The sequence below is a fragment of the Amblyraja radiata genome, chromosome 10 (assembly GCF_010909765.2).
Source record: "Amblyraja radiata isolate CabotCenter1 chromosome 10, sAmbRad1.1.pri, whole genome shotgun sequence".
Lineage (NCBI taxonomy): Eukaryota > Metazoa > Chordata > Chondrichthyes > Rajiformes > Rajidae > Amblyraja > Amblyraja radiata.
In genome coordinates this window covers 33798543-33812542 of record NC_045965.1, presented here as the reverse complement: position 1 = coordinate 33812542, position 14000 = coordinate 33798543, and the positions used below count along the sequence as shown (strand labels likewise).

The 14000-nt window shown below is 38.9% G+C and overlaps 1 protein-coding gene across 2 annotated transcripts in view; it reads left to right on the top strand.

Moving 5' to 3' along the window:
- The window catches only part of mysm1 (Myb like, SWIRM and MPN domains 1), a 70687-nt gene extending 58181 nt beyond the window's left edge, over positions 1-12506 (top strand). For both annotated transcript variants that reach the window (XM_033028517.1, XM_033028518.1), the window contains exons 19-20: positions 6132-6189; positions 8394-12506. In XM_033028517.1, coding sequence (XP_032884408.1) covers positions 6132-6189; positions 8394-8558 — 223 coding nt within the window. In that variant the 3' untranslated portion in view covers positions 8559-12506. The remainder of the gene's footprint in view (positions 1-6131; positions 6190-8393) is intronic.
- The last annotated feature ends 1494 nt before the right edge of the window (positions 12507-14000 follow it).

Here is a 14000-nt window from a genome sequence, read left to right as displayed (position 1 = left end):
AAACTTGTTGGCAGTCCCATCCTGGAATTAAGCAGTTTCCACTTTCCTCTTTCACGGATGCAGCTCGGATGCAAAGTTACAGTTTGACAGAAAACATTTCTCAGATATTTTATAATGAACTAGACTAAGTTTAGTCCCATCATCACACGTGAGGGCTGGTCCTCCAATGCAATATTCCACCTCTCCACCAATTCCAATATTGGTGGCCAGTGGGGGGGGGGGGCTTTCTGGAGCGCTAGTATGGGTGTTGTGGGCTGAAGGGACTGGTTTCTAGAGGGCTAGTATGGACATTGTGGGCCGAATGGATTATTGGACTTACGGCTCAGTCACTTAAGCCTGTTGTGCTGGCAGTTCACTCACTCATGGCTGGTGGGCTGGCAGTTGACTCACGGCTATTCCTTGAAATTCCATTTCAACCAGGGTGCAAGGCCACCAAATTCAAGTGCAATTTCTTACCACTTCAAGCAGGGTGCAAAGCCACTAAAGACAGCGAGTCGTGACTTCTCCATCTTGCCGAGACTGAGCCACGCCCACACTTCTGGGTTTTATAGTCTCTCCCCCTCCCACAAGAAGGGGCGTGGCCTTCATGGCATGATTGACAGGAGAGAGAATCTCAACATTTTTTAAACACTAATAACTTTTATTTTTCATCGATGGGAAAAATCCTCGGCACCTGATGAGCGGAGGGGAACTCTGAGTAGGCCAAAAATCACAGCAGTATGTGGTAACGTTTCTTTCTAAAATCAATATAAAGCGCAAACAGGAAGTGGTCAAGATTAAAGCTTTAATTATAGAGAAGGCAAGGCAACTTTAATTAGGCAAGGCAACTTTAATTAGGCAACACAGCTTCAGCATTTCCAAACCAAAGGCAACACAGCTTTAGCATTTCCAAACCAAAGACAACACAGCTTTAGCATTTCCAAACCAAAGGCAACACTGCTTTAGTATTTCCAAACCAAAGGCAACACAGCTTTAGCATTTCCAAACTATATTTTCAAATCACATTAAGGGCACTGACAAGTCAGTAAAATCACTCACAATATAGTAGACATGTGTTCAGTGGTATTCGCAGCTCAGACTGAGAGACGTGACCCTCTCGCTTCCCCCATCTTGCAGAGACTGACTGAGGCACTCAACACTTCCGAGTTTTATAGTCCCTCCGGAAGGGGCGTGGCCTTCAGGAGAGAAAATCTCAACATTTTATAAACACTAATAACTCTTATTTTTCATTGATGGGAAAAATCCTCTTGTCCTGCGCAGTCTGAGTAAGATGGCCAAAAATCACAGCCGTAAGTGGCAGCGTTTTAAAAAAATTCAATATCAGAACAACAGGATGTGGTCAAGATCAGACTTTTAGTAATATAGATTTATTATCAACAAAATCTAAAACATTTAATTGTCAGATTATTGTTTATTTGATTGTGGTCATACAAATCACAAACTCTGCATGCTTTATGCATTACAAATCTGCTTTTAAAACTAAATGTGCATTGATCCAATACTCTCCTCGGGTAACAGTAAAGGAAAATATATTTGGAAAGAGCGGTAGGCTTCATATGGTTTATTTGAGGCATTGCTGGAGCCATCATGTGGTGTGCTGTCATAGATTACAAAGTGCAAAGTTTGTAACTAAAGACAGCATTTGAGAGATAAAATTAGAGAGCTAATTTTTGTTCTCATCTGTCAAAGACAAGCAATGACATAAAGCAACATTTTCCTAAGGTTAAATCTTGTCCTTTCAAGATGGCGCCACGCGCGGCAGCCCTGCCAGCAGCTCGAGTGTTTCTTTCCACTTTTTGTTATTTTTAGTGTGTCCTAACGTATGTATTAGTGTCTCTCGGTGTGTCTTATGCCAGAGGTGCTGGCGGGGGAATGGGGGAAGCCGTTACCAGTCACCTACCTCGGCGAAGATGCGACTTTTCTCCGTGTCGCGTTTTCACTCCCCTCGTGGCCTATCAACTGGATTGGTGCGGCCTTTCCGACCGGAGACCAACCCAGAGCTTCAGCAGCAGGCACAGCGTGGACTTCAACACCGTGGAGCTCCAGTGTTGGCCTGCTCTAACATCATGGAGCTCGGTCTGTGGAGCTTCTAGCCGTGGGCGCGGCATGACTTTACCAACGTGCGACCTTCGCTGAGGATCGCCTGAAGAGGTGGCCCGACTGTTGAGCCTGTGGACTTGGCATCATGAAGCCTCGGTCGTCAGTAGGAAGCGGCCGATTCGGGAATTCCAAGCCACGGGGTGTTCTGATCCTTCCCGACTTCGGGGTTTCCATCATCCCGACGAGAGGGCCTGTACATCTGGCCATCCGTAGCGGCGACTGCAGAGGGTTCAGTGCCCCGACCATGGGTCCACAAAATGAGGAAGACTGACTGAACTTTTGTGCTTTCCATCATAGAGGGAAGTGCTGGTCCCACTGTGGTGGATGTTTTATGTTTAATTTCTGTTGTGTATTGTGTTCTTTATTTCTTGCTGGGAGAGGATTGCTCATCCGCCCAGCTAACCCTTGAGCAAAAATGCAGATGGCACCACTCAACCTCGGTTGGAGTGAAAGCCACTTAATGTAATGTAAATCTTGCCACCAATAAAAGCTTAGTAATTTTCTCTGGAGAGAGCAGTGTACAAAATGGTTACATCAGCAAACCAGTTCACTAAATGAATGATCTGTACAGGGTTACTATGCCAGTGAATAGCAGCATGGATAATATTCATGTTGAATACCAAGAGTTCAATCTCCTTGAACTCATTCTTCTATTCATGAAGACCATGGCTAATCCAGTACCTCAAGCTATTTTGATCGGTTCCCCTTTTTTAGTGATTCCCTAATGGGCCTGTCCCAGTTAGGCGACTTGAGACCCGCTGAGTTACTCCAGCATTTTGTGTCTATCTTCAATTTAATCCAGCATCTGCAGTTCCTTCCTACATACCCATTATCTTAAATCTGTCTATCATTTTCCACTTCCTGAACAGCTCAATATCATACCGAACTTTGTATCACCAGCAAATGTGGATACGTTGCACTGTGTCATTTCATCTAACTTGAGTTATGATTAGTTCAGGTCCCAGTACTGATGAGTGAGGCACAGACCAGCAACTTTCTGCTGACCTGCGAATAGATTTGTTTGTTGTTTTCTGTTCTTCAATCCGTTTTATTACATTATGTCCAACCTTGATAATCCATGCCTTTTATTCCTTGTATGACGTACCTCAGAAAATGAATTTTGAAAATACAGAATATTTATATTCTTCCTCTTTTAAATGGTGATGTTAATTGCTACTTTCCAGTTTGTTGTGACTATTCCAGAATCTAGAAAATGTTGGGAGATAATGTCTAGTAATGTCTAGTATGTATCTATTATCTGCATCAACCTCTCTTGCAACTTTGAGATGCAGATTACAGATCCATGGATAAGAAACGGAAAATGCTGGAGGTACTCAGCAAGTCAGACAGCATCTGTGGAAGCGGAAATTGAGTTAGTAAATTCCCAACATTTGGAGTTTTTTGGTTTTAGTCCCCCTTGTCATTACCAGATTGTACAACATCATTAGAACTTTACATCCCCTCCATTCTGTTTCATGTATTATATACTTTACAGTGATGATAGATAGAAAATATATGTTTAGCATCTCACCCACAATAATGATGGTCACGTTCATAATGAACATGGTTATCTACTGTGCTCAGTACCTTATTAAAGTAATACATAGTAGTTGTTGGGTAAGCCTGAGGCACAGTAATGAACTTGGACATTTTACAATCTGAGTGACTGAGATATTGTAAGTTGTGTGCCATATGTTTTCCACAAGGTTGAAAACAGCTGCAAAGTGATGGGAAATATGTTAATATAATTTGGAACCAAACAGATTTGTAGTGCTTTACAAAATACCTTACCTTTATACCACAAAATGCTCCATAATGGTTCGTAGTGAATTAAATATTTTAATAAGTTAACTCCTACTTATTAAATATTTAATTCACTGCGAACCAGAATGATTCACCTCACCCATGGACTATTAGACAATAGGTGCAGGAGTTGGCCATTCGTCCCTTCAAGCCAGCATCACCATTCACTGTGATCATGGCTGATCATCCACGATCAGTACCCCGTTCCTGCCTTCTCCCCATATCCCTTGTCTCCACTATCTTTAAGAACTCTATCTAACTCTCTCTTGAAAGCATCCAGATAATTGGCCTCCACTGCCTTCTAAGGCAGAGAATTCCACAGATTCACAACTCTCAGGGTGAAAAAGTTTTTCCTCATCTCCTTTCTAAATGGCCTACCCCTTATTCTTAAACTGTGGGCCCTGGTTCTGGACTACCCCAACATCGGGAACGTGTTTCCTGCCTCTAGCGTGTCCAATCCCTTAATAATTTTAATATTTGTTTTTGTTTCAGAATGCAGGCTCTACTGTTGCGGTATTATTGGCTCAACTAGATACCTTGTAGTAGTACACGATTGGAGTCCTTAAATCGTGTTTCAATTACCTGGGAATAGCTGATTGCTTGCAGTAAAGACCAAAAAGCATGTCCTATATATTTTATGTGTAGGAAGGAACTGCAGAAGCTGGTTTAAACTGAAGATAGACACAAAATGCCTATGTCTAGTGGGACAGGTGGCATTGCTGGGGAGAAGGAATGGGTGACGTTTCGTGTCGAGACCCTTCTTTAATTGTTCTATATTGTACCTTGCTCTGCTACAAGAACAACACTGAGAGTCACCATCAAAAAATGACTTTTTTGACAAGAGGAAGGTCTTAATGTCACAAGTGTCGGTTGTATGTGTTATCGGTTAGCTTCTCTTGCAGGAAGAGTGCGTGTATTGTCTTGAGAATCTATAAACAAAATGTGTAAAGGTCTGCCAAAACACACTCCTGCAGACATATTTCTGCAGCTCCACTCTTTTGCTTCCGTAGCACAATGCACCTTCCCTTTAAGCTGCTGAAAGAACCTCATAACTAACAAGCTGCCTGTTGAGATTATGTATCATACTGGCAGCTTGCCTCACCGAGGAAGTATAACATTTGGTTTGGGTCCTTGTGGCAGCCATTAATCTTGACCTTTTATCTTCCATTTCTTTTCAGCAAAGCTACCCCAAAAAACTACCATTGATAGTAAAACAAAATGCTATACATAGTGTATATATTTAGTGATATACTTAGTATATACTTTATCAGAAAAAAAGTCTATGTTTTTTCTAACAATCAGACTTCATATTCCTCATACATGGAGGGTAATCATCCATGGACCCTCTCCTGATTGATATCTAGTGACTAAACAGCAGGGTACGTTAACACCTTTGGCCAATGATCACAGATAGCATAACATTTTGGATGTGGGCAATCATAGATCTGTATTTAAGCATGAAGATGATACGTGGGAAGGTGGATGAACATTGGTGAGAGAGATATCATCATGAAGCTAAATTGTTGATGTACTAACTGCCTAGGAAAGGGTGTAGAGAAGATTAACAAGAGAAGGAACATTTCAGTTATATAAATAATTTGGATTTGTTTTCCCTGCAGTGGTGGAGGCTAAGGATTGAGGTATAGACCATTGAGGTGATAAGGTAGTTAGTAAAATTCTGTTTTCTCAAGCTGGTGATGTCTAAGATGAGGGCAAAGGTTTAAAGTAAAAGATTGGAGATTTAGAGGGAATCTGAAAGTATTTTATCCACCCAGAGGATGGTTGGAGTCAGGAAGATGTGGCCTGAAGAAATGGTGCAGATACATGGTCCTGCAACATTTAAAAAGCACTTGCTCTAATAATTGAATGGTCAAGCTCCGAAGGCTATGGATCTACGTCAGGTAAATGGGAATTGTGTAGGTACAATGTGTGGCATGGGCATGGTGGGCTGAAGAGTATGTTTCAGTGCTATACAAGTTGATGACTGTACAACAACATTTTACTCAGGGAGGGGCAGTGCAGGAAATGCACCGCTGCTTGATTCATGTGAAAAATGAAAGTAACAATAATGTTTTGGCTACTCTTTCAGAAATATCGGTTTAATCATTTCAATTATTTTTTGAAATTCCCCAATGTTAACATCAGTGTATACCAAATAAGCAATAAAACATTTTAGAAATGATTAAGTATGATCTATGACTGAATATTTGCTTTTCTCTTTTTAACAGCAGTGTTCCAATGCTCCGAATGTTTCACAGAGATTCCAATTTGACATGTCTGCAAAAGGTATATTAATAAAAAAACATGATAAAAACCTTTTATGTATAATACCATCGTGTAAATGGGGATAAAACAGTCTGAAATTTTAGTATACCAACCTTGTGCTGCAAGTATGTCTTTAATAAGGCATTTAAAAAAAACTAATTCTATTCTATTTTAATTTAACTATTTTACATGTTCCTTTACTAACCATTGCTATAGTCAGAAACATTTAATATGAAACATAGAACAGTACAGCACAGACATGTTCACCCCATGATGTCAATGCCGAACAGGATGCAAAATTTAATCGCTTCTGCCCTGACATTCATATCCCTCCATATTCTAAAAGCCCCTTCCCTGCCCTGACATTCATATCCATCCATTCCCTGCCTATCTAAAAGCCCATTCACTATCACATCTGATCCAACACTACCATTAGCAATGTGTTGCAGGCACTCGCCATTTTCTATGCAAAAATACTTGCCCTGCATATCTCCTTTAAATTTTTCCATCTCACCTTAAAGCTATGCCACTTAGTAATTGACAATTCCACCCTAGGAGAAAGATTCTGTCTATCCTATTTATGCCTCATAATTTTATATAGGTACTTCTGGCAGGTTTCCACTCTGTCTCCAATACTCCAGAGAGAACAATCCAAGCTTGACCAGCATCTCCTTTATAAGCACAAGGCTGTAGCAGGATAATGATCAGTTACTGATATGGGTGGAGAAATGGCAGATAGAGCTTATTCCATACAAGTGTGAGTTGTGGCACTTTGGGAGGTCAAATGAAAGGGTCAAGTATACAGTTAATGGTAGGTTCTTTAACAGTACTAATGTACAGAAGGATCTTGGAGTTTCAAGTCCATAGCTCCCTGAAAGTAGTAAAACGAGTAGATTGAGCAGTTTTGCACAATTTTATTTCATGATAAAGGCCAAAGAATCGACAATTGCTCTCTACAGATGTGTATCTGCCTGTTTAGCTGACATGATGAGAAGAGATGAATGGAGTATTAGCTAATTCCAGAAGGCTGGAGAGGTTCCCCATGATGAATACAGACATAAAACTATACTAACTTCACGCCCATGAGACCTTGGATCATCTGCCATGCAGCTGTGGAAAATATGAAGACATCCAACAATCAATTGTTCAGTTGGGGTTCTGAGGAAATGAGTCTGCCAGGAGACTTTATTTTCTGCTGGCGATTCAACTATCAACTACCCCTCTCCACATTCATACCACCCTCCCATCTATATTCAGCATTATTTGTTACTTTGTCATTCATATGTGTATGATATTCATTGACAGCACGGCTTTCATAGAAACCTGGTCAATGGATGATAATGTTACCCCTAAGCATTGCCACTAGGTTCTGCCTCCCTTTTCTTTCCCTGCCTGGACCATCATGGTCTCCATGTGCCTCCTAGTACCTAATCAGAATTGGTTTCTTCCTATGTTCATCCCTCCTCCCAAATCCTTTTCCCAAATTTGTATTTTTCTCTCATGGTGTATCTTGGCTGAATTCATTTGGAAAACCCACTTCTATCTAATTTGAATCTATTCATCAGAATTGCTGAATACGCATTCCCTTTCAGCCCCTCATGTAAATTATTATTTTTCTTCACTCACTTTTCCCACACTTCATGTTGTTGTCACATCTCTCCCCAAAAACATATCCCTTGACCCTTCCATCCTTGCTAACAACAGCCCCATCTTCAACATCCCTTTATTCTCCAAACCTGCCCATCTTTCCTGATGCTTTGTTTGATGTTAGAAATTCTATTTTTAAATTCATCCTTGACATCAGCCTTCCCAGTCTCTGTAATTTCCTCCAGATCCATTATTTCAGAGCTACCTTTTGTCCTCCTATAGCCCTCTTGAATTTAATCATTCCTGTAGTGATGACTGTGCCTTCAACTGCTACTTTAACTTAAGCACCAAGAGTTATCTCCCTTAACTTCTCTGCCTGTGTTTTGTCCTCTAACATGCTCCTTCAAACCTTCTTTCACCAGGTTTTGATCATCTTCCCCAACATCCAACTAAGTGGATTAATGTTGGATATTATTTAATTATGTCTTGAGATGCTCATGACTGTTAAAGATGATGTAAAGCTAAAAGTTGTTATCATAATATTGAACATGCACTAAAATATTGGATTAATTATATTGTAAAGTATGAAACGATCACATGAAAAAGTATAAAAATACTTTTATCCTCTTGCACTGTAGCTGCTTGAATCCATGAGGAAAACATTGGAAAATCAGTGGAATACTGCAGTCACAGAAGAGTTTCTGGCCCAGATTGAGGATTTGTTCCTATCAGGTTTTACTGTCGAAGACAAGAACAATAAATTTGAAACTATTATGGAGCGTCCAGTGGAATCAACTAATTAATTAATTCTGCGTGTATTTGTCAGGTATCAGTACCTGACGCTTCACTTTCAAAAAAGAAACAACATTGAAAAATCTAGCAGCATTTTAAGAAAGGTAATTGGAAATACCTGTGAAAGAGCAGAAGAATTTTCAGTACAATTTGGTTTGTTTGTTGAAGGAAATTAGATATCAGGGAAAGTCCATCATATTTCCCTGGGACTCAATCTACTTTTTTTTTTTAATTAATAGATTGATCTTTACTTGGATTTTACTATAAAAAAATTTAAAGGCGTGCAATTTTCCCTATGAAATGGAGTGTGATCACTCATAAGATCATAAGGAATAGGAGCAGAATTAGGCCATTTGGCCCATCAAGTCTACTCCGCCATTCAATCATGGCTGATCAATCTTTCCCTCCTAACCCCATTCTCCGGCCTTCTCCCCATAACCTCTGACACCCGTACTAATCAAGAAATCTATCTACTGGGCCGTTTATAGAGTGGCTCATTTGGGAACAACAAACTGGGTTCTGGGAAATAGCTGGACCCTGCGATCTAGACAAGAAAATCTAAATCCAAGTTATTTGAAAATCTACATCCAAATGTGGCCAACTGTCATATTTTGAATTTGAACGTGTTCCTCCGAGACATTTCTGTTATTTTAACTGGAATATCAAAGCTAGCAAGGCTTTCTACAAGGATCTCAATGGCACAAGTCTGTTTTTTCCAGTTAGAAAATATTTTAAATGACTGGAATTCTTTTTAAAGGAACAATTAATTTAAGGAGGATTTCCACAGATGTTTAGTGCAGTAATGTTGCACCGAGAGTTTCTCTAGTGTCTTGAAATGGCATCATTTCTCTTTCAAAAACAAGATGGGGTTTTGAGACAAAGTGTATAACATTTGGAACGATGAGCCTCTGGCTTCAGCTCATACAATGGCATGTGGAGTCTTGCTACTGAAATCTGGCCTGTTAGCAGAAGAATACGTTTTAATTTGTTGTTTGTACTGCAATCTGACATGGCAGTTGTATGCTTATCCAGAATTGACCGTCTTTCATATCTGCTTCTCCGAATAATAGTCAAGATGTTACTTTATCCTTTTTCTATGCATCAGAAAGAATAGGTAATACCATTTACAATAATGTTACAGATAATTCTTAGTTATGAGTTCATAGGAATTAGGAGCATTATGCCATTCAGCCCATCAAGTCTACTCCACCATTCAATCATGGGTGATCTATCTCTCCCTCCTAACCTCATTTTCCTGCCTTCTCTCCATAACCTCTGACACCTGTGCTAATTAGATTTCATTTCAGAATTAAGATAGATGCAAAAGGTAAAATAATAAAGATGACAGGTTGCATACAGAGTGATTGATACCAATGTCAGATGTGCTGACTGACAATATGATCCCAAATGATCCCAGCTAAAAGAAATATACCATTTATTGCAAACTAATCAAAACAACTTTCACCATGTAAAATATTCAACATCATGAATTACATTGTATTAGTATTTGCTGTGACTGAATGAGCTTTCCTTGATATCTTTGAAATAATTTTAGATTCTGAACTGCTGTCCCATGGTTGCACAGATGGATACCTCTTTAAAAGTACTGGTGGAAATTATTGCTTTACGAGGCAGGGAAATTAATCATCAATAGATACCACATAAACTAGCTGCGTAATTTCTTGGTATAACCACAGTAATTCTGTCACAGTTATTAATCAAGCTACCCAACGGCAGCGGTTGTTATGCATGCCAGTTGTTAACATAGACATCTGCTGCTTTCGCAAAAAAAACTCACTGAAAATTAAAGATAATGTAACTTAAAAACAATTGACTTAGAGTCTGCAGTGTGGGGGGTTCTGGAATTTAATACTGCTTTATTTTGGAATCCCTTTGGATTCCTGCTGCTAAATAGTTTTAATTGCTGGAAGTTGGCAGTAGTTTTTAGATGCAGAAAGGTAACCACTGATAAATGTTCTGTTATGAACATAACATAACTCCAAATGTATTTTTACCTTTTCACAATGAGTTTACTGGCCTTTAAAAATGTGCTAACCTGAGAGTTCAAAATTGCTAGTATGATCAAAAGATTGATTAAAAGATTTAGCATGAAAACAAGCCCTTCGGTCCACCGAGTCCATGCCAACCATTGATGACCCAGTCACACTAGTTTTATGTTATCCCATTCTTGCATTTCCCTCAATTTGGGTCCACCTGTACTTCACTACCTTAATTGTAACAGGAAACAAGCTATATATTTTTTATAAGAATTATAGTTAATCCAGTATATATGTAGCAACCAACATTTATAGTACTTTCTTTATCCCAGCTTTTCCGTGTTTGTGCCAGAAGGTTCAGTGCATCTCCAATATATCTGCTTTAATGTTAGTTAATGGATTAGGACTGTTCAAATAAATCAAAGAATGGCCATTTAACTTTATGCTCATGAGGTTTAGCATAATTTGTTATGGTATGTAAATGGAAAAACTTTTACCAATTTAAATATGACTTGTTTATCTTCCTATTCATTACACAATCCAGATAGTCCTAATCAAAACAGCATGGAAAATACAAAATTGAATTACTTCATATAAAATGCAATTTGTAAAATGTAAAAAAAAATCAGAACGACTTCTGCAGACTTCAAAGAAGTAGTTATACTTCCTTTGATTCACAATGACTTGGAAGTAAAATAATGACAGACTGAATTTATTCCACTCGATGAAACAATCAGTACAAAAAGCTTTCATATCTTGGTGCATTGTTTTGCATAATATTGTTTTGCATAATCTCATAGTTCAAAAGCCACGTAAGCAATTTAAAATTTGCTCTTGTGGTTTGACTTTTTATATTTGTGTTAAATTCTTAAAATACCCCCGGTTTTTTTCTAGATCTCTTTTTATAGTATTTGACAGTCCATATTTCTCTTTTGATAAATGCCGCAGTTTCAAAATGTGGACACACCAAGTTGACCGAGAACAGTGTCATGGGTTAATTCAACAACATTAAGTGGCTACTGCTGTTTAACAAATCACTCAGTCACTCAGACACTATTACAGGTTCTAGTCTCCATTATTGGAAATATATATGACTAGTCTCCAAGAGGAAACTCACAAGATATACCAAAGCTCACAAAGGAAAAGTGTAGAGATTCTAAAAACAAACAAGACACAAGAAATTAGTATTTCAAAAATCTATGCAGATAACATTAAGTGAGCTACTTGCCGAAGTATTTAGTCACAGCTTGAGCCAAAGCAAATCCAACGATCACAAAGCAGTGGGGAATATTGAATTGATTTTCATTTTTGATCCAAGGCAGCAATTTACAAGAGTTCTTATGAATCGGGAAAATAGATGGTGGCAAATCAAGTTGGAGCTGAAGCTACCATCTAATGTTCTTTTTTCAAATTATGATATATGGTTCATGGATATTCTGCATACATTTGTTTCATATAATTTTTTCACTTATTGCTCAAGTTGCTATGCATTGTTTTTAGTTAAAATCAAAGTAGAAAGAATTATATTGACAATGTTAATGCATGGTAACATACTATAAATACTTTTCCAGAGCAATGTCCGTAATTTTCATAGTTAAAAGATATTTGACCATTTGTGAGGTTGAAGTCAAAAGTATATGCAGGATATGTGATCATACATGTGCACAGCTCTAATTTAGAAAAGGTTCTTTAATATAGCTTGTTGCAGTTTTATGGTGTAAGTAAAAATTACAATTTAATGAGTTACAATTTAAAATACAGGATTAATAAATCAGTTTTGTACAGTATTATTGTATTCTACCTGTTTAGTTAATATTTTGTATGAAGCTACATTTACTACCAATAAGCAATGTTTATTGTCTGTATATATTGTCTTCTCTGTGCTATGGATAATTGTGTCTATAAAAATAAGACGTGGGATTCCTTTTAAATGTTTGACCATTATTAAACTGTTTAAGCTAACTTTTGTTAAGGTAATTAATTCCCATAATGGGCTGGAAATTTCCTGCAGGAGGACATCTCACGGCATTGGAGTGTCATTCAATTTTTAGCCTAAACATTTTTTGAGGTGCAAATTTGGAGAAACATAAGCTCATAATGATAACCGGAACACTAATGGATAATGGACAGTCCGTAGCTGGTAAGAGATTGAAATTGAGAAATAGCATGGGCTGGTCAGAGGATGAATTAGAGTGGATGAATTCCACGTTAAATCAGGTATGGAAGAATAAGTAACAACCAACTTTTCAATGTCTGAAAGAAAACATGACTCCATACTTGAATTATGGCCAGATGAGATTAATTGGCAGTTATTGACAATTGTTATAAATGGGACAGTACTTATTTATTAATTACCGAACACTCTTCTATGATTAATTTGATAGGCGGTTAATGTGCAATTCCAAAAATTAGACAAAACACAGGAATATTTAAGTGCGGGATGTGGTCTCCATGAAGCAAGAATGGAGCAGCAGGACATAGAACACCTTTATCACAAGATGCTCACGGGGTTGTTAATAATTGTGTGTGTCAGTCAGGCGCAATGAATTTTTCAACTAACTCAAGACGAGAATTCTAGCACTCTTTGTATTCAATCCTTTCACTTTCATATAATTAAGTAATGAAACATATTGGACCATATCAAAGCTACAGAAAAATTAGAGGAAAGAAATGGGAATATGCAGAATCTTAAAAGTTATGAGCCTGAAATGGGTTTCTGGTAAATTTATGTTTTGTGCAAACTGCCTCCATCCAGAAGGACATTCCTGAAATTTACACTCCTGCTTATGTTTATAACTCCCAAAGAAGCTTTATGGTTATATAAGAAACTGATCCTGTCGATAAGAGGTGTTTAAGTTCCGACATCTCCCTACCGTTTCTAGACTTCACCATCTCAATTGCAGGTAACAGACTACTGACCAACATCTACTACAAACCCACTGTCTCCCATGGATATCTGGACTACACTTCTTCCCAACCTGCTTCCTGTAAGGACTCTGTGCCCTACTCCCAATTCCTCTGTCTACGCCGCACCCAGGATGAGGTGTTCCAAACCAGAGCATCGGAGATGTCCTCATTCTTTAGGGAACGCAGGTTTCCATCTTCTACTATAGATGAGGCTCTCACCTGGGTCTCTATATCCTGCAGCTCCGCTCTCACTCCCTATCCCCCTACTCGTAGCAAGGACAGAGTCCGCCATCCTCACCTTCCACCCGACCAGCCGTCGCTTACAACATATAATCCTCCGACATTTTCGCCACCTCCAACGGGACCCCACCCCTGGCCACATCTTCTCATCTCCCCTTTCTGCTTTCCGCAGAGACCGTTCCCTCCGTAACTCCCTGGTCAATTTGTTCCTTCCCACCCAAACCACCCCCTCCCCCGGTACTTTCCCTTGCAACCACAGGAAATGCTACACTTGTCGCTTTACCTCCCCCGACTCCATCCAAGGACCCA